Here is a 19,205-nt window from a genome sequence, read left to right on the forward strand (position 1 = left end):
AGCGAGACCAGGGATCGTGAACTGTACAGAGTAATTCGAAGCCGTCCCCCCTAGACTCATGCTTTTTCTATGTGTATGTATTTTCTTCCACCAAGGGCTCCCCGAATGCATGTCCAAATAAACGGCACCGAGGGGCACAATAATTATCCCGATAGTCTTGGGATAAGCACTTGGGCTTGTCAACCGGATTCTTAGTCCGCTGTGTCATCCGCAAATGCAACAAATTGTTGTACCTTACTGTACGTGTTACGGCGCAGCGCTGGGTCCCCGCTTAAGTGTTTTTCCACTCACCGCGGGGTGTGTTGTGCATTTGGCTGCGGATTACTTCGTACTTTTAGCAGCCCCGCAACCCCGAGTTTCTCACAAACTCCCCACCTCAGAACATTATTCCATATTCGCAAGACTTCAACACCAAAAGAGCGGCTGCAGCGACCGCAGCGCCCTGCTTGCCCAAACCCCCATCGCTTCAAGGCGCAAGTCGGGCCCAATTGAGCCCGCTTCCCCCAGCCCGACAGTCTGACAGCAACCATGGCGTCTTCTAGCGACGCGGGCCCCACGCGCATCGCTATTTTGGGCAACGAAGACATTGTCGTCGACCACGGCATCTGGCTCAATTTTGTGACTCACGACCTGCTACAGAACATTCCGTCGTCTACCTATGTCCTAATCACCGACACCAACCTGTTCCAAACCTACGTGCCGCCGTTCCAGGCCGTCTTCGACCAGCATGCACCCAAAGATGCCCGTCTACTCACGTACGCCATCCCCCCCGGCGAGTTCTCCAAGGGCCGCGCCACCAAAGCCGAGATCGAGGATTGGATGCTGTCGCATGCATGCACCCGTGACACCGTTGTCATCGCCCTTGGCGGCGGCGTTATTGGCGACATGATCGGCTACGTGGCGGCCACCTTCATGCGCGGCGTGCGCTTCGTCCAGGTCCCAACAACTCTGCTCGCCATGGTCGACTCCTCCATTGGCGGCAAAACAGCTATCGACGTGCCCATGGGCAAGAACCTGATCGGTGCCTTCTGGCAGCCCAAGCGCATCTACATCGATCTCGCTTTCCTCGAGACCCTACCCGTGCGCGAGTTCATCAATGGCATGGCCGAGGTCATCAAGACCGCCGCTATCTGGAATGAGGCCGAGTTCACGGCCCTGGAAGAAAATGCCCCTGCCATCCTCGAGGCTATCCGAACCAAGGGCACAAGCCCTTCTGCCCGCCTCGCCCCGATCCGTCACATCCTCAAGCGTATCGTGATCGGCTCGGCTGGCGTCAAGGCCGAGGTCGTCTCGGCTGACGAACGAGAAGGCGGCCTGCGCAACCTCCTCAACTTCGGCCATTCCATCGGCCACGCATACGAAGCCATCCTTGCGCCCCAAGTGCTCCATGGAGAGTGTGTTGCCATTGGCATGGTCAAGGAGGCCGAACTGGCTCGCTTCCTCGGTGTCTTGCGCCCTGGCGCCGTGGCTCGCTTGACCAAGTGCATCGCAAGCTACGACCTCCCCACCTCGGTACACGACAAGCGCGTCGCTAAGCTGTCCGCCAACAAGGAGTGCCCGATCGACGTGCTGTTGCAAAAGATGGCGGTAGATAAGAAAAACGAGGGCCGTAAAAAGAAGATTGTCTTGCTCTCTGCCATTGGCAAGACCTACGAGCCCAAGGCGACCGTAGTGGAGGACCGTGCCATCCGCGTTGTCCTATCGCCCTCTATCCGCGTCACCCCCGGTGTTCCAAGCGACCTCGCCGTGAGCGTGACACCGCCAGGCTCCAAGAGTATCTCCAACCGCGCACTGATCCTGGCTGCCCTCGGTGAAGGCACCACTCGCATCCATGGCCTGCTGCACTCGGACGATACCCAGTACATGCTCACGGCTATTGCCCAGCTCCAGGGCGCCACCTACTCCTGGGAGGATGCCGGGGAGGTCCTCGTCGTCACAGGCAAGGGCGGTAAGCTGCAAGCCAGCGGCGAGCCTCTATACCTGGGCAATGCGGGCACGGCTTCGCGTTTCCTCACATCCGTCGTGGCGCTTTGCTCGCCGACGACAGTTTCTTCGACTGTTCTGACGGGCAATGCGCGGATGAAGGTACGCCCCATTGGTCCGCTTGTTGATGCCCTTCGCGCCAACGGCGTGGACGTCAAATACCTCGAGAAGGAGAAGAGCCTGCCCGTTCAGGTGGACGCCAACGCCGGCTTTGCGGGTGGGGTGATCGAGCTGGCCGCCACAGTTTCGTCGCAGTACGTCTCGTCCATTCTAATGGCCGCTCCCTACGCCCACAAACCCGTCACTCTCCGACTCGTCGGCGGCAAGCCCATTTCGCAGCCGTACATCGACATGACCATCGCCATGATGGCTACGTTCGGCATCAAGGCCGAGAGGTCCACCGAGGACCCCAATACCTACCACATCCCTCAGGGCGTCTACCAGAACCCAGCCGAGTACGTCATTGAGAGCGACGCCAGCTCGGCGACCTACCCATTGGCTGTCGCGGCCATCACCGGTACCACCTGCACCATCCCCAACATTGGCTCCGCGTCTCTCCAGGGCGATGCCCGTTTCGCCATCGAAGTGCTGCGGCCCATGGGCTGCACGGTCGAGCAGACCGCCACCTCGACCACCGTCACCGGCCCGCCCATCGGAACGCTCCAGGCCATCAAACATGTCGACATGGAACCCATGACGGACGCTTTCCTGACCGCGTCAGTCCTGGCCGCTGTGGCCTCCGGGACGACTCAGATCACAGGCATTGCCAACCAACGGGTCAAGGAGTGTAACCGCATCGCGGCGATGAGGATACAGCTGGCCAAGTTTGGCGTGCACTGCAACGAGCTCGACGACGGCATTGAGGTGACTGGAAAGCCGTACAAGGAGCTGAAGGACTTCCCCGAGGGCGTCTACTGCTACGACGACCACCGCGTAGCCATGAGCTTCAGCGTCTTGTCTACCGTCGCACCACATCCGGTGCTCGTCCAAGAACGGGAATGCACTGGCAAGACCTGGCCCGGGTGGTGGGATATCCTGTCGCAGTCGTTCAAGGTGCAGCTCGCGGGTGAGGAGGACCCAATTAGCGACGCCCCGACCGAGTCGCCGTCCCGCGCGGGCACTGACCGATCCATTTTCGTGATCGGGATGCGCGGGGCTGGTAAGTCTACGGCTGGCCGGTGGATGTCGGAGATTTTGCAACGGCCCCTGATCGACCTGGACGTGGAGTTGGAGAGGCGAGAGAACACAACCATCCCGGAGATCATCCGCAGCGAGCGCGGCTGGGAAGGTTTCCGCAAGGCAGAGCTTGACCTCCTCCAGGACGTCATCCAGAACCAGCCCAAGGGCCACATCTTCTCTTGCGGTGGCGGGATCGTAGAGAGCGAAGAGGCTCGCAAGTTGCTCATCTCGTACCACAAGAACGGCGGCCCTGTTATCCTGGTGCACCGCGATACCGATCAGGTTGTCGAGTACCTCATGCGGGATAAGACCCGCCCGGCTTACTCAGAAAACATTCGGGAGGTGTACCTCCGCCGCAAGCCTTGGTTCGAGGAGTGCAGCAACTTCCAATACTACAGCCCCCACCTGGACGGCTCCGAGGTGCTGCGAGAGCCCCCAGCTGATTTCACCCGATTTCTGTCTGTCATCTGCGGCCGTTCAACCCAGCTGGATGACATCCACAAGAAGAAGCACTCGTTCTTCGTCTCGTTGACTGTTCCGGACGTGTCCGCCGCGCTGGATATTATCCCCAAAGCAGTCGTTGGGTCCGACGCCGTTGAACTGCGCGTGGATCTGCTAGAGAACTTCGACGCGGAGTTTGTGGCCCATCAAGTCGCTCTTCTACGATCGGCCGCCAAGGTCCCTATTGTCTTCACGGTCCGGACGGTTAGCCAGGGGGGTAAGTTCCCTGATGACAAGCCGCAGCAGGCTCACGAGCTTTACAACGTTGGCTTGCGCACCGGCGTGGAGTATCTCGACCTGGAGATGACGATGCCGGACGACATCATCGAGGCGGTGACCGCATCTAAGGGCCACACCTACATCATCGCGTCGCACCATGACCCGCAGGGCAAGCTGTCGTGGAAGAACGGGTCTTGGGTTCCCTTCTACAACAAGGCGCTGCGCTACGGAGACATCATCAAGCTTGTCGGCGTGGCGAGTGAGGTCAGCGACAACTTTGCGCTTACGAACTTCAAGACGCAGATGCTCGCCGCCCACAAGACACCGATTATCGCGCTGAACATGGGCCCCGCGGGCAAGCTGAGCCGGGTGCTCAACGGCTTCATGACGCCCGTCTCCCACCCGGAGCTACCGATCAAGGCCGCCCCGGGGCAGCTTTCGGCCACCGAGATCCGCCAGGGGCTGGCCCTGATCGGTGAGCTAGAGCCCCGGTCGTTCTACCTCTTCGGCAAGCCCATCAGCTCGTCGCGCTCGCCGGCGCTGCACAACGCGCTGTTTAGCGCGACTGGCTTGCCGCACGAGTACTCGAACTTCGAGACCGACAACGTCGCAGACGTGCAGGACCTCATCCGGGCCCCACACTTTGGCGGCGCCTCGGTCACCATCCCGCTCAAACTTGACATTGTGCCGCTCCTGGACGAGGTCTCGGCCGCAGCGCAGGCTATCGGTGCTGTTAATACCATCATCCCCGTCCCTTCTCCGTCAAGCGGGCCGGCTCGCCTCATCGGTGACAACACCGACTGGAAGGGCATGGTATTTGCCCTGCGCTCGGCCGGGCTTGTTGCCCAGCAGCGCTCCTCCTCCTCCTCGTCGGGCACCGGCCCCAACTCCAGCTCCGCCATGGTCATCGGCTCGGGCGGTACCACGCGTGCCGCCATCTACGCGCTCCACTCGCTAGGTTATGCACCCGTGTATGTCGTCGCGCGGACGCCGGACCGCGTGGCCGAGCTGTCGGCTGGGTTCCCCGCGGACTACCAGATCCAGTATCTAGCCTCGCCTGAGGAAACGGCCGCGATTGCGGCCCGGGGTGGGTTGCCGGGTGTCGTTGTGAGCACCATCCCCGCGGATAAGCCGATCGATCCGGTGATGCGGGAGGTGCTTGTTGCGGCGTTGCAGGGAGCGGGGGCCGGGAATGGTGGGGAGGAGCAGGAGACGAATACGAAGAAGGTGTTGTTGGAGATGGCGTATTCGCCGCGGCATACGCCTCTCATGCAACTGGCGGAGGACGCTGGGTGGGCGACGATCCCCGGGTTGGAGGTGCTTGCTGCACAGGGGTGGTATCAGGTATGCACCTTTTTTCCTTCTTCTTTTTCGGGCTTGCAACGACTTTTTCTAGACTAGTGCTAACGAGACTTTGTTGTTTTAGTTCCAAACCTGGACCGGGATCACGCCGCTGTATGGAGATGCGCAGACGGCGGTTATGGGGAAGGAGTCCTCGTGAGGGAAGACGAAGGCATGGGCGGAGCTTTTTTAGACAACACCATTACGATTAAATCCTAGAGAAGCATTATTGTTACAGCACTTGAGGTCCGCCACCTGTTATTTCGCTTCGTGAGAAGAGCTTGATGTTCACTCTCGTCCATTTGACTCTATCGCTCACTCCTAGAACACCTTTGTCTTTTTTATGCTGCCCATTCACACTTTTCCTGTTGATTTCAACACATGGTTGTCACGACGCATCCCTTTGAATAGTATCTAGAGTGTGCGGCGATTAGAGTTCATGATTGAACGCGCAGTATGCCCTATCGGGTTTCTCCCCTCTCTCCCTGCGTCTCCGTGTCCGTCTTAGTTTAACCTTATTGCCCCTATGGTGTTGTGACAACCCCCAATTTTCCGAGTAAATGGAACTGTGTAAACCTCCGCCACATCAAGGACGTGGGGTGGCTCGCACGATCAATGCCATCCCGGTGTGCCAGTTCAGATCTGAGGGACTCAGATAAAGTTCTGACAAAAGTCACCGATGCCCGGGGAACACCGAAGTGGGACTCGCAGGGTCCGGGGAAGGTGGTTTCGCAATTTGTTTCTTCGCTGACGGACGTGCACTACCAGATCTCTGAATGTACTGGAACTTTGGAGTGGACAAGATACAAGTGCCCGTATTGGTGGGGAGGTTGATTGTGAGGGTCTCACAGTGCGGGTGAGGGTTTAATCTGCAGAGAAAGTGCTAGAGATGTGTTTACGCACGGTATGATTACACTGTGTGACGCTGTGGGTTATATATGATCCGTATCTTTACGCTCGTATTCCCGAGACTCAAGCAAGATCATCATCAAGGATTTCCTTTTTCCTGTACCCTAGATGTGTACATACATAAATCGTCTCATCATCTACTTGAACGGCAGTTAACAAATACGCACAGGACTGTCCGTCATCCTGTTCTTAATTGACCATTCGGAGTCTCCGTTGTGGGATTGTGGTTGCGAGACAGGACGGAAAGGGAATCCTGAATCAGGTCGAAGCACGATGATGATGTGTGTACAGTACATACCTCGGCAGTTATTCGAGGATTATTCTTTTTACTTCTTCCCGTGGCATCAGCCGGAGCATGGGAATTCGGGATTTTCCCATGGCCCAACACGGTATTCTTGTCATGCAACCATCAGCTGCTCGAGGATGGCTGTGTTCATTGTTTAGGAGCGGCTTCCAATTACATGGTTTTATTGGTTGTGGTGTGTGGCATGTCATGACGCCACATGGCATGTCATGCAGCGTGGCTTAGGAGGTTAACAGGAGATGGGAACTGAAAGTGGTTCGAGGTGGTCTGGTGGTCTACTGAGCTACTCGTGTTTCTTGTGCGACTGCCTTATCGGCCGTTTCCTGTTCTGATCTGCCGGCGACGGGTGTCCGCAGACTCTTTGTGTCTCCGTCATAGAATTGAATATTTCCGGGCCTTGCAGAGTCTGCATAGCGGCAGTATCGTTCCCGAGCAGTAAAGCCAAGTACTCACTCTGCCCGAATCTAGATCAGCCCAATATCATGATACTACGAGAGCCCTCCAACTGGCCATTCGCGTTCTTAGACGAGATGAAATATGGCATCCCCATCCATCCATTATTACACAACTCGCCCTATCCTCCGACCCCACTATCCGTCACCACCCACACCATCCACGCCAAAAGAAAAAATTGCATGGCGTCGTTGAGCATCATCGCCCCATCCCCCGCCCGATCGACCCACCCTTGCTACCCGAAGCTCTCAAGATCAGCCCCCCGACTCCACGCCCAAGGGTGAACAACCAACCTGGGTCGCACGATACCATCCCTGCCCGGTAAGGCCCAGAACGATTTTTCATTCCACACGTGTACTCTAGTGGTAGCGGAGCAAAAGAAGCAAAAAAAGGGTCTCAGGCTGATACACAACAACCAAACTGGTGACGACCAGTGACGTTGTTGAACACTCTCGATATCCCCACCCGCTGGCCAAGGAGCCTGGGAGCTCGGTACGTTTCTTGAAGATCCCAAAATTCATGTGCAGCCGCTCCCATCAGGACCCCGTCCGTTGCGACGTTCATAGCTGTGTAAACAAGGGTCATGATAACGATAATGCAGTGTTTCGGGGCAGTGTGTCAAAGAGAGAGGAGGGGTTGTCGATCTTGTTCCTTTAGGAATACAGCAACCTCGTAAATTGAGGAGCACGAGGAACTCGTGAGTGGTAGCCTCGTTTTCGGAGCCCTATCTTTGGTACGGGTTCCTGGCTTCCGGGCGAGCGAACTAGACTAGTGTAAACACCTTAAACTGGTTTTGGCTGCAGTCCTGCCCCATGGTCTCTTGTGTATTGTCGTTTTCTTCAGGACGAGAGGAAAGGCCGAAGACGCTTCTAACAAGTCTAGCTGGGAATTAACAAAATGTCGGCGCAGCATGGTGGGGAAGAACCCACAGGGAAACGCACAGGGAAGACACGCCCGCTTCCTCATGGACATGTGATCAGGTTCATGTACACTGGATTATGGGCGCCATGAGCCCTATGGTAGCGAGCTGCAAGACCAGCGCAGGGGGGCCAGAAAGCAGGGAAGTTTAAAGATCAATATCGTCGAAGTTGGCTCGCTAAACTTAGCTCTGCTAGTGTTGCTGTGGCTGACATTGATTACATGGCGCTCGGCGGGATGGTGTTCGTGGGGAATCAGGCAAAGGTTACGTGGCGAGCGTGGGCACACAGAAGTCAAGTCAAACCAGCTTTGTTACTTTTAATAGGTTCTTCATTCTCCCGTCGTAAAACTAAGTGTAATAACCGGATCCGTTCCGCCCGCCTTGCCCACATACCTGGGCAACCATTGAGTAATGCACCATAACCAAACACCCCCGAATATCCCGAAGACGATGCTGAATAATGATAAAAAAAAAACAAGAATTTTTTTCTCCCAGCCCATTCCCATGAGGAGTCCGGTCCCCTTTTCGCCGTAAAGTCTATAGCCTGAGGCGACCCAGCTCGTCTGGTTTGTAACTTGATATACAGAGACAGGAAATAACTCGAAATGCAAAAAGCAGCAATTGAGGAGATACAGAAAGGTAGAAAAATGAATACAATGCTGCCGCGCGCCGTCATAGTACAAGATTGTTGTACATTCTATATCGTTTGATGGTCCAGGATCCGGTCCGTCTTGAGGGACCGCCCAATGTCGTGATGTCGCTTCGTAACCAAAAAAGAATAAAAAAGAAACCCACCCCAGTCCCCTCTGAAAAGACAGTGCGCGTAATAAAATGCGTTAAGCGGTTCAAAATGTAACGTTTGAGAATTGAAGCAAGAAAATCCACACGCTGGGGTGCGGTGGTGGTGGTGGTGCTGCTGCCCAAAAGGACATGTTCCAAACCAAAACCCGGATTTCTGGTGTCGTTTGGTGTGGTGCGACTATGACATCATCGGCGCTGGTTGCCCATCATCACAAAACAGCTCGAACAGCTGGTGCGCGCGATCGGCAGGGTCCAGTCGTCGGCGGCGTTGGCGACCGGCGATTGGTCCCCACAGCCCTGTCAGAGGGAACGGTCAATGAAGGAGCTGGAAATTGCCAGAAAGGCGCAACCCCCATCTTTGGACCCTGCATGGCCGTTGCTGTTTTGGGAAGATCCTGACGCCAGAGTGGGTCTGTATCGGCCAATGGAAGAACAGAATTGTGATTCTGCCCCACCTATCGACTGCCCCGCTCCCACGAAAAATGGAGTGCGTCTGGCCGACGTCATCGGGATGCAATCGATGGTTGCATCTCCGAAAACGAAGACCCATCTCGGGCTGCCGTGGCCTTGGAAATTCGCATGGACCGCTGGCGTGTGGTTGGGAGACCGCACAGGATGGATGGCCTTGCCGTCTGTGGTGTCCTCTGCCTTCCGGCCGCGATGCTTTGTGGCTAGCCCCAGGAGGGATATCAAAGTCGAGGGTACCTGAATGTGCATCAAGAACTAAAATGCAAGAAAGGATGCCAAATCAAGCCTTGAGTGCATGCATTCAGCTGTGGCCGCCACGTCTGCGCTGCTTGCCAGGGAACTCGACGTCTGGGTGACACACGCGGTAATGCCGCGTGAGCGCATCTGCCCGGCTGAACGTCTTGTCGTCAGTGCAAAGGTCACATCGGACCTTCTGCTTCCGGGCGTTGTGGATAGTGTGCTCGTGACGGGTCAGGTCGTAAGGACGAGAAAAGACAGTGTTGCAGGGCTTGCCGGTGCTTGGGTTGATGCGATCACAACGATGCGGGCCAGCTTGCGTATTGAGGAGCGTCGATGAAGTCATGCCAGTAGGGGTTTCGGGCCGCCGAACTGAGGTAAGGCCGTGTGCCTGACGGTGGCCTTCCCTCTTGTGCTTCTGCAGAAGGGCAGGGGTTTCGAAGCGCAGCGTGCAGCCGTGGTAGGTGCAGGTATATGTGCCACCATCGGCGCGAGTGTCTGAGGGACGCTGTGGGGTGCTACCGTGAACTGAGTCGGTGATGCCAGTTTCGGCGGACCCAAGCCTGGTCGTGCCCATGGATGTGTTGGCCCCAGATGGCACAGCACTGTGAGGTCGCTGTTGCGCCATGAACGGGTATTGCGGGTGCATCTGCACCGGCGCCGGCATTGCCGCGCCTAGGAAGTTGTTGAACGAGTTGGTGTCCATGTGCATGCCGCCACCGAACACCTGTTGGCTTTGGGCTGCGGTCGCCTTGTTAATGGCGTCTGCGTTAAAGCTGGCGTTGTTGTGTTGCCTAGGGAAGAGTGGGAAGTTGTTCACATCACCCTCGGCCTCATGGAACTCGAGCATGGCGTCCTTGGGGGAAATGGTTTGAGGCGTGACTGTGTCTGCAGCGGGCCTGGAGATTTGCTGCTGCACAGCCTGTGCATCGCGCATGGCCTTGCTTTGCTCACGTAGCTGCTGCGCTGTGTTGAAGCGCACCTGCGAAGCCGACCCGTTACCCATCGCCGATCGGAAGTCGCTCATGGGCATGGGGGCGAGTGGCGAGCCCTGGCGGAACGGAGATCGGTCGCGGGACGCCGATGATACCGGAGAATTTGTCACTGCAGACAAGTGCTGGTTGTTGGCAGCCTGGATCCTCTGGGTGAAGAGGTCGCTGGTGGGCGAAATTGAGGAAGCTTGTCCAGACGACGGTGATGTGATGGCAAAGTTGGGGCTGTAGAGCTCGTCCGCGTAGGCGTCTGTCATGGTGCGGTCGAGTTTGGGGACGGGATGTAGGGCTGCGGACAATGGTGAGCCGGGTGTTCGTGGCCAAGAATCATCCAGGGGAAATAGACCCGGATCCGCATCCGAGTGATTGGTCTTACCAGTAGTGCGTTTCCTGTCCTCCTCAGGCTCCCCTGCTGGCGTGGCAGGTGAGTCAGATACTACTGAGCTCGCCACCGATGCGGCTTGTGACCTCGGCCCAGCCGGATGGTCGGGAAGGAGGTTGCGATCGTTCCTGCGCCGAGGTGCCGTGGTAGCGAGGTATGAGTAGCTGGGGATGTTGTTTGTCGTGGTGTCGCCGCCGGACCCATACGAGGGCAGGCCACCAGTGTAAAAGTTGTCGTGTGATACGCCCGGGAACGACTTAGCGGCCGCCAACTGATAGTGGCCATTGAGGTCGTCCGCGCCGTGAAGAGCGTGGAAGTGTTCCCCGACTGAGTCGTTCATAGCGATTTGGGGGTTTGCAACATTGTGCGAGTAGGGAGAGAGCGGGCCATTGGAACCCATGGACGAGCGGGACGAGTCCCGCTGGTGCGAGAAGTGGCCGGCTGACCTCGGAGCCGGCTGGGCACTGCCCTGCATCCAAGATTCCGTTTGCATCGCGTCGGTGTTTGTGAACAAGTTCGCCGGCCGGCTTTGTCGCTGTGCGGGGAACAAAGAAGGTTCTGCAAGCGTGGGCGTCGGGATGCTGTCAAAGGCCGACAAAGGCGAGTACTGCGACAGCTGCGAGAGCGTCGAGGTTGGGGAGGCTGATAAACTACCGTAGTCGAGATTGTTGGTATCGAGATCGAGATCGAGATCGAGACCGAAATCGAGGGCGTTCATAGAATCGGTAGTTGCTTCGAAAGGCGACGCCGTGTTGTGCCGTATGCTGTGGTTGTAAAGTGCGGCGGCGGCGGGCTGAAGGTGTTGTTGAGGTTGAAATTGAATAGACTGTTGTTGCTGGAAGAAGAGAGGCCGGCTTTGGTTTTGTGTCATGTTGTCGGGCGCTGGTATGGGTGTACGTTGTATGTGTGTGGCAAAAAAGGTCAAAAACGACTGATGTAGAGGCTTGATTGATTTATACCGAAGTGCACTTCCTCCCAGACCCTGGGAACGCCCTGGAAAGAGGGTGCGTGACGAGTAACGAATGGGGGTGGCCGGAGCGGAGATGACGTCGAGTACCGGATGGAGAGTCATGGAAGATCAGCCAAGACTCTCTGTGACAGGGGATGTGCACAAAGACTCGCTTTTTAGCAGGGGTCCTGGAGATCCCGACCGAGCCCGCTGAAAAGTCAACGGTACCTCTTGCTAAACAAACAGTGTACCTGCTTGAGCCTCGATCTTCTTGCTCCGGGACTTCTGGTTGGCTAAGGAGGTCTGGCCCCAAGGCTTGTTCGAGGCACTGCCGATGAGTGCAAATCTGGTCGATGCAGCAACTCGCGAGGCCGTTTGATGCCGGAGTCGGCTCGATGCGGCCAGCATGTTCTTTCCCATTCTCCTAATGTTGAATACGGGTATTCGGATTACACAACGTGACTCGCATCCTAACTTCGCACGATTGATTGTTGCTGTCGAGCGCGGAAAGCATTTGGAATCGAATTCTCGTTTCGGTGACTGATGCCGACGATGACTGGCCATGCGACGGGATTGTAAGCAATTACGAATGTTGGTAGTTAGTAACGATATCGGCGTTCTAACCTTCTCTTCTGAATCGGCGATTTGAGTGTCGCAAACTGAACACGACCGGACGCAACTGTTTCGATATGATTCCCGATCCTCCTCCCATTGGAGTCGGCGAAACAATCGGCGGTCGGTTATCTCGATATTGGGCCCTTTGCTGCGGACTGATAGCCTGAAGATCCGGCGACGGCATGGCCCTTGATTGTGCGCATCTAGATTCCTGCATATATGGGTTCTAGCCAAACCTATGATCGCGGCGGTTGATCTCGACCTTGAGATACGAGACAATTGATGTGCGTTGAACGGGGAGGATGCAACACAAGGCTCGACAAGCTGAGCAAACGTTGGAGAGAGCCGATGCAGGCTTGTGGTCTGGATTCTTTGTGTGGGGGTTTGCCCTTGTTGGGAGAATTTTGTGGAGGGGTGGGGACAGGATAGCACGGACGGGGTCTGGACAATAAATTCTCTGTTAACCGTACAATCTCCATCATATTTTGTGATTATTTTTGTCTGAATCGAGAAACGTGCCCACCCCCACACGGATCGATTGGGCAGCTGCACGTTCGGGGCATGCGCCGGCCGAGATCAGGAACCAAAACGGCCCAGCAAGCTAAGCCCTTGAGAAGCAATGTCTTCGCACCGCCACCTGTGGACTTCGGCATTCCTTTACCACATCACCGAATTCGCATCTCCGCTTTGAAATCCGGTCGGGCCCTTTTGGAGGGGGGCCCGAAGATCTGTAGTACACTATTTGCACTGCCTGGCCCGGTACAGCTCGACGTGGATGCCTGTGGTGTTGGCGACTCACTCTTCGTACAGGGCTGTAGCTTGTCGACCCAGGTGGACTGGATGTTGTCGAGTCTCTTGGCGGGCGGCCGCCCAACAATGGACACCTCGCTTCTCCGCGGCATTGGAGGAAACGGCCTGAACTCGGCCCACTTTTACGTCGCCACAACCTCCAATTTGTGGCTTGCCCGCCGGGCAGACAGCCGTCATCTAGCATACCCTAACTTAGCTGTGGCTGACCTCCTGCTTCCCTGTAAAAACCAGTTGGACTAGGCTCATGCATACGTATGTCTGCATCTGATAGTGGATTGTTTAGGATATTAGACGGCGTACGTCGTCGTACGTCGCGTGATCTGGGGACAGGGTTTGCGAACGAGAAGCGACGTTAGTGTGGCGCAACGCACGACTTGGGGCTTGCCGGCATCGGCTGATAGAATTGTGGAATCCTGATTTTTGACTGTGCTGACCAAGAACCGCTCTGGTTTTGGTCCCTTCTAAATCACCTATCTTCTTCCCTTAGCTCGTGCCTTGCATGCCTCGAGATGGGAACTTTCATTTGGGAAAACTATGCTCCATGTCATGAGTTGCTCGTGCCGCGCGTAACGGAAGGCCGGATGCGTCACATGACCTTGGCGGCTGACCCCAGCCGATCCGAGTGCAACGAAGAGAATTGATGAGTCAGACAAGAAACGGGACAATAGAAGTCTTGCGACTTGTTCTCTACGTTTCCGCCTCTCGTTTTCGCACGCGACGCTCCCTTAACTCTCACTGTTTGAAGAACGAGACAAGCGGGCGGGCTTTAACGGCAAGTGGCTCTTGACAATGACTCGGCCCTTGGCGACATCAGAGTGCTGGCTTAACCCAACTCGACCTTGTCCCGCCTTGGGCGTCCCGAAATCTGAATCGCCCTTCGCTTGGCTCCCTTGGGCACTCGCGTATAGTTGGTGCCAATGACTCTGCGTTCAGCTCCAACTTCTCCCACCCTCCTCAGCATCGTCCAGGAAGTTGAAAGACAGCAGAGCCGGGAATCCTGGCCTGAGAGTCTTGCTCGAGACAGGCGACAGGCCCGAGTCCGGGGGCGGCGAGAGGATCGACACCAGGGTAGGGGGCCTTCAAGCTTCGCCCCATCGTTGTGCGAAACAACGATGCGAAACCGATTCCCCACGATCCTGTTCGCTGGAAACATACCCACCTCAAACCACTGGCGGAGGGCCTCCCCGGGCCCAGGCCGAGTCATACACCAGTGTAGAGCCTCCCGGCTGCCTCCAGCAATTGCTGTGCTGTCACCCCTCGCTGTATCCTCCCTGCTCGGCTACAAACCCTATTTCGACCACCGGTAACCAATAGCATCGGGCTCAACAGCCATTACCCGATGCAACCGAGGCCAGAAACCGTCCCCCAACTTGTGTTTGTCGTTCTGCGTGGCTTGCTTGTCGTCTTTACTTGGCTGAAGAGAACGTGTGAAATACTTCATCCTGGTACCGCCGCAACGTGGTGCAAAACACTTCTTCTGCCTCGAGGCTCGCAGCCTTCGTCGAGACACACAGACAGAGATGCGGTCAAGAGTTGGCAGTCAGGTATACACTATGGTACAGCTTCGAACCCGGCGCACACAATGCTCCACGTGTCTCCCAGGTTCAGCCTGCAAAGCGAAACGCGTTCTCGACCATTGGCTACCTGACTCAAATTATCGATGACTTGCGAAGCTCCTCGTTTATCCGTGTTATCTCCTTCATCTCAGCTGTTTCGAAACACGCACGTACACTTCGACGCCCCAACTGTGGATAGGTTGGCCACCCCAAGACACCGACACATCATCTGTGAGCCGACAGTTGAGCTGCCAGATCCCAGATGAAGTTGTCCAGATCGCCCCGGACTGACCACCAATCAGGGTTCCGATTCGAACCAAGACCCGGCTGTGCCACGCATCTGCCGGATGGGCCGAGGTCCATAGTCTCTGTCAAAGCAACGCCAGCGAATAACAAGGCTCGGCGGCCACCCCCCAACCCAGAACCTTGCAAACCTTGTCCCCAGGCGAGCCAGGCTGTGGCTTTGTGAGTTTTTGCTGTCGGCGCCCCCGGGTGGGTGTCCCAAATGCCCCAATGCCTGGGAGCGAGCACTGGGCCCTGCGACCGTTTGGATTTCCCAACCCTCGTTCCATGCACAAGCACAGCACAAACGTGGGTGAGAACCGCCACCGAGACCACGCGGCAACTCAACAGGACCGCAGGGGCTGAGCTGCGTTGATCTTTTACGATTTGAGGACCGTATTTCAAGGCTCTTAAAGATTTAAACGAAGAGCTTGGGGGAGCTCCCGACTTGGGGAGCCGGTGGAAGGTCCGGCCGTGGCCGTTGGCTTGAGAAGAATCGCAGGCAGACGGGAGCCCGACAACATAATCACTTATTACCTAATGAGTTAATAAGTTACCAACCCGTCAACAGTAAGGGAGTAATCACACCAAGAGTCAACCCATAACACTCAAGCCCAGCGACGTTTTCGGGTACAGACTTTAGGGGTGTTCTGCCGCTGTACTTTGTTCGGCATCTCGCGCTTTCGGTGAAATCTTGGGTTGTTGCACGCAACAGATTGGTTCCCCAGGTCGGAGGTCTCAACTACACAGTGTTCAAGTCGAGCCGCTCTCCGAGACCGACACGCAGATAAAATTTTTACAATCCGGCTATGGAAGCCACAAAATTTTCACACGGTCGCGTTCTCGATGGTTGGAAGAAACCCAACCAGAAACAACACAACACAACATGCGGGAAGAAATTTTCTTCCATGGTTGCATCAAAGTCCCATCCTTCCCGATCGTGTGGGTGGGTGGGAACTGGCCGGAAATGGCCAAATCTCAGGTCACACCACGGCGCTAATGCAGGACGCATTTCGCTGCCCAGTGGCCGCTAAAAATGGACGAACAGGGCTTCAGCACCTTGGCACCGTCGCTTGCTCGATCGGAAGCCGCCGAACAGCTCCTTTTTCGCACGCTTGCAGTCGTTCCTTCCCAGTGCCGAGAGTGCTAGGAGTCGAAAGACCACCGGGCGGCATCGGTCTCGGCTTCCACACGACTGAATTTTATCCGTCTCGCACCAACAGCACCGCTCGCCCGACTCCGACCGGAGACCACAATTCTTGGGCAGTCCCGATTGACCGACGGTCGTCCCGTGCTTCTCTTGGCCATGTGCCGCTACATTTTTTTTTCATTCCTACTGTGCAGTCACCGATCCCCTTTCTCTCCCTGTTCCCTTCTACCGCCCATCCATCCGATGCGAAGGGATTTCTTCCGGTGATACCTTAAGCCGCGCACTCACGACGCCTTCGATTATGAAATCGCACCGAGTGTCCCGGCAGGGCGTTGGGCTGACGCATTTGCGTTTGGTCACTGATCATGGACGACAAAGTACGAAGTACACAGTTCACCTCGGCACTAGCGGCCTCGTCATAAATCCGCCGGTCCGGATCTACATGCGTGGAACTGCATAGCGCCCTTGAGATTTCAAATAAGCCAGTCTCTAGAATTTGCAAACGATTACCAACGATTCCAAAGCGTTTTGTACACTATCGTTTGCTCTTCTAGTATCGGGTTGCCAAGGACAGTGTCCGGACTTACAAAGTCGGGTACATCCGTATTCCATCCACGCCCTTAGGAGCGCCTCGATTAATCAGCATTGATGGCCCCGCCTCCACATTCCTTTCTGGGCTTCGAAAACCGGTGCGAAGACGCCTTTTAACAAACAGCGCTCAAAGAAGAGAAACAGATTTGCATTTCAATCATTGAGTCATCATGCCCGGAAATCTGCTTGTGGCCTAGAGCCTCGGGGCAAAAAAAAAAAAAAAAAGAAGGAAAACACTCAGCACTCGTAACGTAACCCGTGTCTACCCAGCCCTGGTGACGTTGCAAAGGCTGTCTGTCGTCTTTCAACATTCCGAGCACCGAACTCGTCCAAAACCCGAAAACCGAAACCGGGGGCTGCGCCTCGCGGCCAACCCCCAGGGAGCGCAGCGGGAACCCACGCGACGTCAAATCAAACGGGGCGGCCAAACCACCGACCGCCCGGCCCCATCCGGCCCTGGAAGTCTGGGCACTGCAGCGCCTTGTGGGGCTAAGATCTTGCGCGAGAAGCCATGAGGAGCGGTAACTAGCGGGCAGCGGGAGCGGCACATGAGCTGAAGTGGAAATTCTCACTGCTGAACACCCTTCTCGATCCGTTTAACCGTCTGACTGTTCAGCTCACATATGCATGCAGCACGACACCGACCGACGACCGTACGAGCCCAGTCCAGCCCAGCAGGCCTAGCCCCCCGAAAGAGCCGGGTCCGGCCGGCCACATGGGAGCTGCAGAAGTTTTCTCGCTCTCGGCGCATTCACTGCTGCACACTCTCAGGAGATGGGAAAATTTTGACAGAAGGTAAAACTGCATGTCTGTGGCACAGGCACTGAATTGTAACCAACCACGCCGGGAACGACTACCGAATTCACGACCGACAATCGGTCAACCACCAGTACGTTTAGCCCGGGTCTTTCTCTTAACATCGTCCGACTGTATGTATGTACACTACACAGTACATGCCATACATTCTAGCGGAGATCTCCGATCCAGAAACTTACCGAACCAAGGTCACAGCTCGGATCAGAGCAGATCACCACCCATTAAACCTAACTGGGCTCAAAAAAAGACAAATGCACACTATGTAGACTGCGTGCATCCACCGAATGAAAGTTGTTCGTCTTTTAGCGGCATCTTTTAGTGTCCACTCTGCTGTTTACCCCATGTCTCAGACGTCGAGAGCTGTGGCCGGCCCAGCTGGGCCTGGGCTGTCCCCATGGCCCGGCCACATATCGGGTGGGTGGGTGATTGGATGGACATCGAACACGCCGATCAGACCGGACGAGCTGCACAGTAAAGCTACTTGGTGTATCGCGCTCGCCGTCGATCGGGTGGAAAATTCGCGATCGAGAGGGAAAAAAGTTTGATGTCCTGCATATGAAGTGCAGGTGCAAATTCCATCCACTACGGGACATGCTAATTATGTCTCCACGTGAGTACTATGTATGTCCATAACGTTACATAATGTTCCCAGCCCGGTCAAGAAGGGGGTGTGGGTGGTGGGATGGTGCCAAGGGTTAGGTGAGAAAAATACGACTGGGGCTAGAACCTTTGATACGACAGGGCTGAGGGTAAGGTGTGTGAGGCTAGCCGAGGGGGGAAAAAGTTTTCACTCCTTCATCCTTTCTCCCGGTTGTTGATCGCCGAGGAAAAGTCCGGCGCAGTGGTTAGAACTTATTAGTTAGAGGGAAAGGGGGGTGTCCTTAATTTGTGACTGTACACTCCTCTTATTTGCAGTGACAGGTTGAGTCCTTGTAAACGTATATCCCCTCCTTGCAACCGAGTCGGCGGCCCTGAACAAGTAGAGAATAAAAATACTATGGATTAAACTTGGAAAAACGAGGGAAAACAAAACGGAGATCTGGAAATCACGCATCGAATCGTCGGCGCTGAAACGGGATCGACCGTCCTAGGGGAACTCGTTTGTTCTAGACTCTTGACATTCAGATCCAGCCCTTTCCGCATCTTCATCTACAACCAGGCACTGGGAAGACTTCTTTTTGAGTGGGTTAGGTGTCGTGCTAATAATTCTGCTGGTAATTAACGCTATGTTATCCATACGCAGCTGTGATGGCATTTGCGTCTTTACCTGGCCCGGGATGTAACTTACCACAGACAACATACCTGCCCCAATTACACCTGTCTCATGACCGTTGCCTCTGTTATATGATACCCTCCCTGTGGTCTCTTGGAAACAAAAGACATCCGTACCTAGGTAGTAACCCCCAATAAACCATCACCACAAACATGCCGCCAAACCACAACTCCCTGACAGTCAAACAAAACAACTAACAAACTCAATTGGTATAATCTCTAGTCAACCCGTACACAAACCCAGCCTCCACCTGCCGGGCAGAACTGATCTGATACCAAATACAAACAACTATGGGTTTAGGCCTTTTTGGCCTCCCCTAGTATGGCGTCCATCTGCTCATTTTCGAACCGCTCCGCAACAAAACAAAAAGACATACATCCAATCCAATCCAGTTCTTTCTTTCCCTTCACACATTGTAGATGGTCTTTTCATACATCGTACCATACCATACCGTACCGTGCGTACACTTGAAACC

At 55.6% G+C, this 19,205-nt stretch overlaps 2 protein-coding genes across 2 annotated transcripts; one reads left to right on the top strand and one right to left on the bottom strand.

The window, feature by feature from the left end:
- Positions 1-528: 528 nt before the first annotated feature.
- C8A04DRAFT_11807 (EPSP synthase-domain-containing protein) lies at positions 529-5,383 on the top strand (the record flags this gene model as incomplete). Its single annotated transcript, XM_062777099.1, has 2 exons — positions 529-5,226; positions 5,309-5,383. 2 exons carry the CDS (start codon positions 529-531, stop codon positions 5,381-5,383), a joined length of 4,773 nt encoding a protein of 1,590 aa, XP_062637505.1.
- A 3,995-nt stretch (positions 5,384-9,378) lies between these two features.
- Positions 9,379-11,559, bottom strand: C8A04DRAFT_11825 (uncharacterized protein; the record flags this gene model as incomplete). Its single annotated transcript, XM_062777107.1, has 2 exons — positions 9,379-10,595; positions 10,683-11,559. The coding sequence occupies 2 exons, from the start codon at positions 11,557-11,559 to the stop codon at positions 9,379-9,381; spliced, it is 2,094 nt and encodes a 697-aa protein (XP_062637506.1).
- Positions 11,560-19,205: the final 7,646 nt, after the last annotated feature.

Source organism: Dichotomopilus funicola, assembly GCF_033296635.1.
Source record: "Dichotomopilus funicola strain CBS 141.50 unplaced genomic scaffold C8A04scaffold_27, whole genome shotgun sequence".
Classification (NCBI taxonomy): Eukaryota; Fungi; Ascomycota; class Sordariomycetes; order Sordariales; family Chaetomiaceae; genus Dichotomopilus; species Dichotomopilus funicola.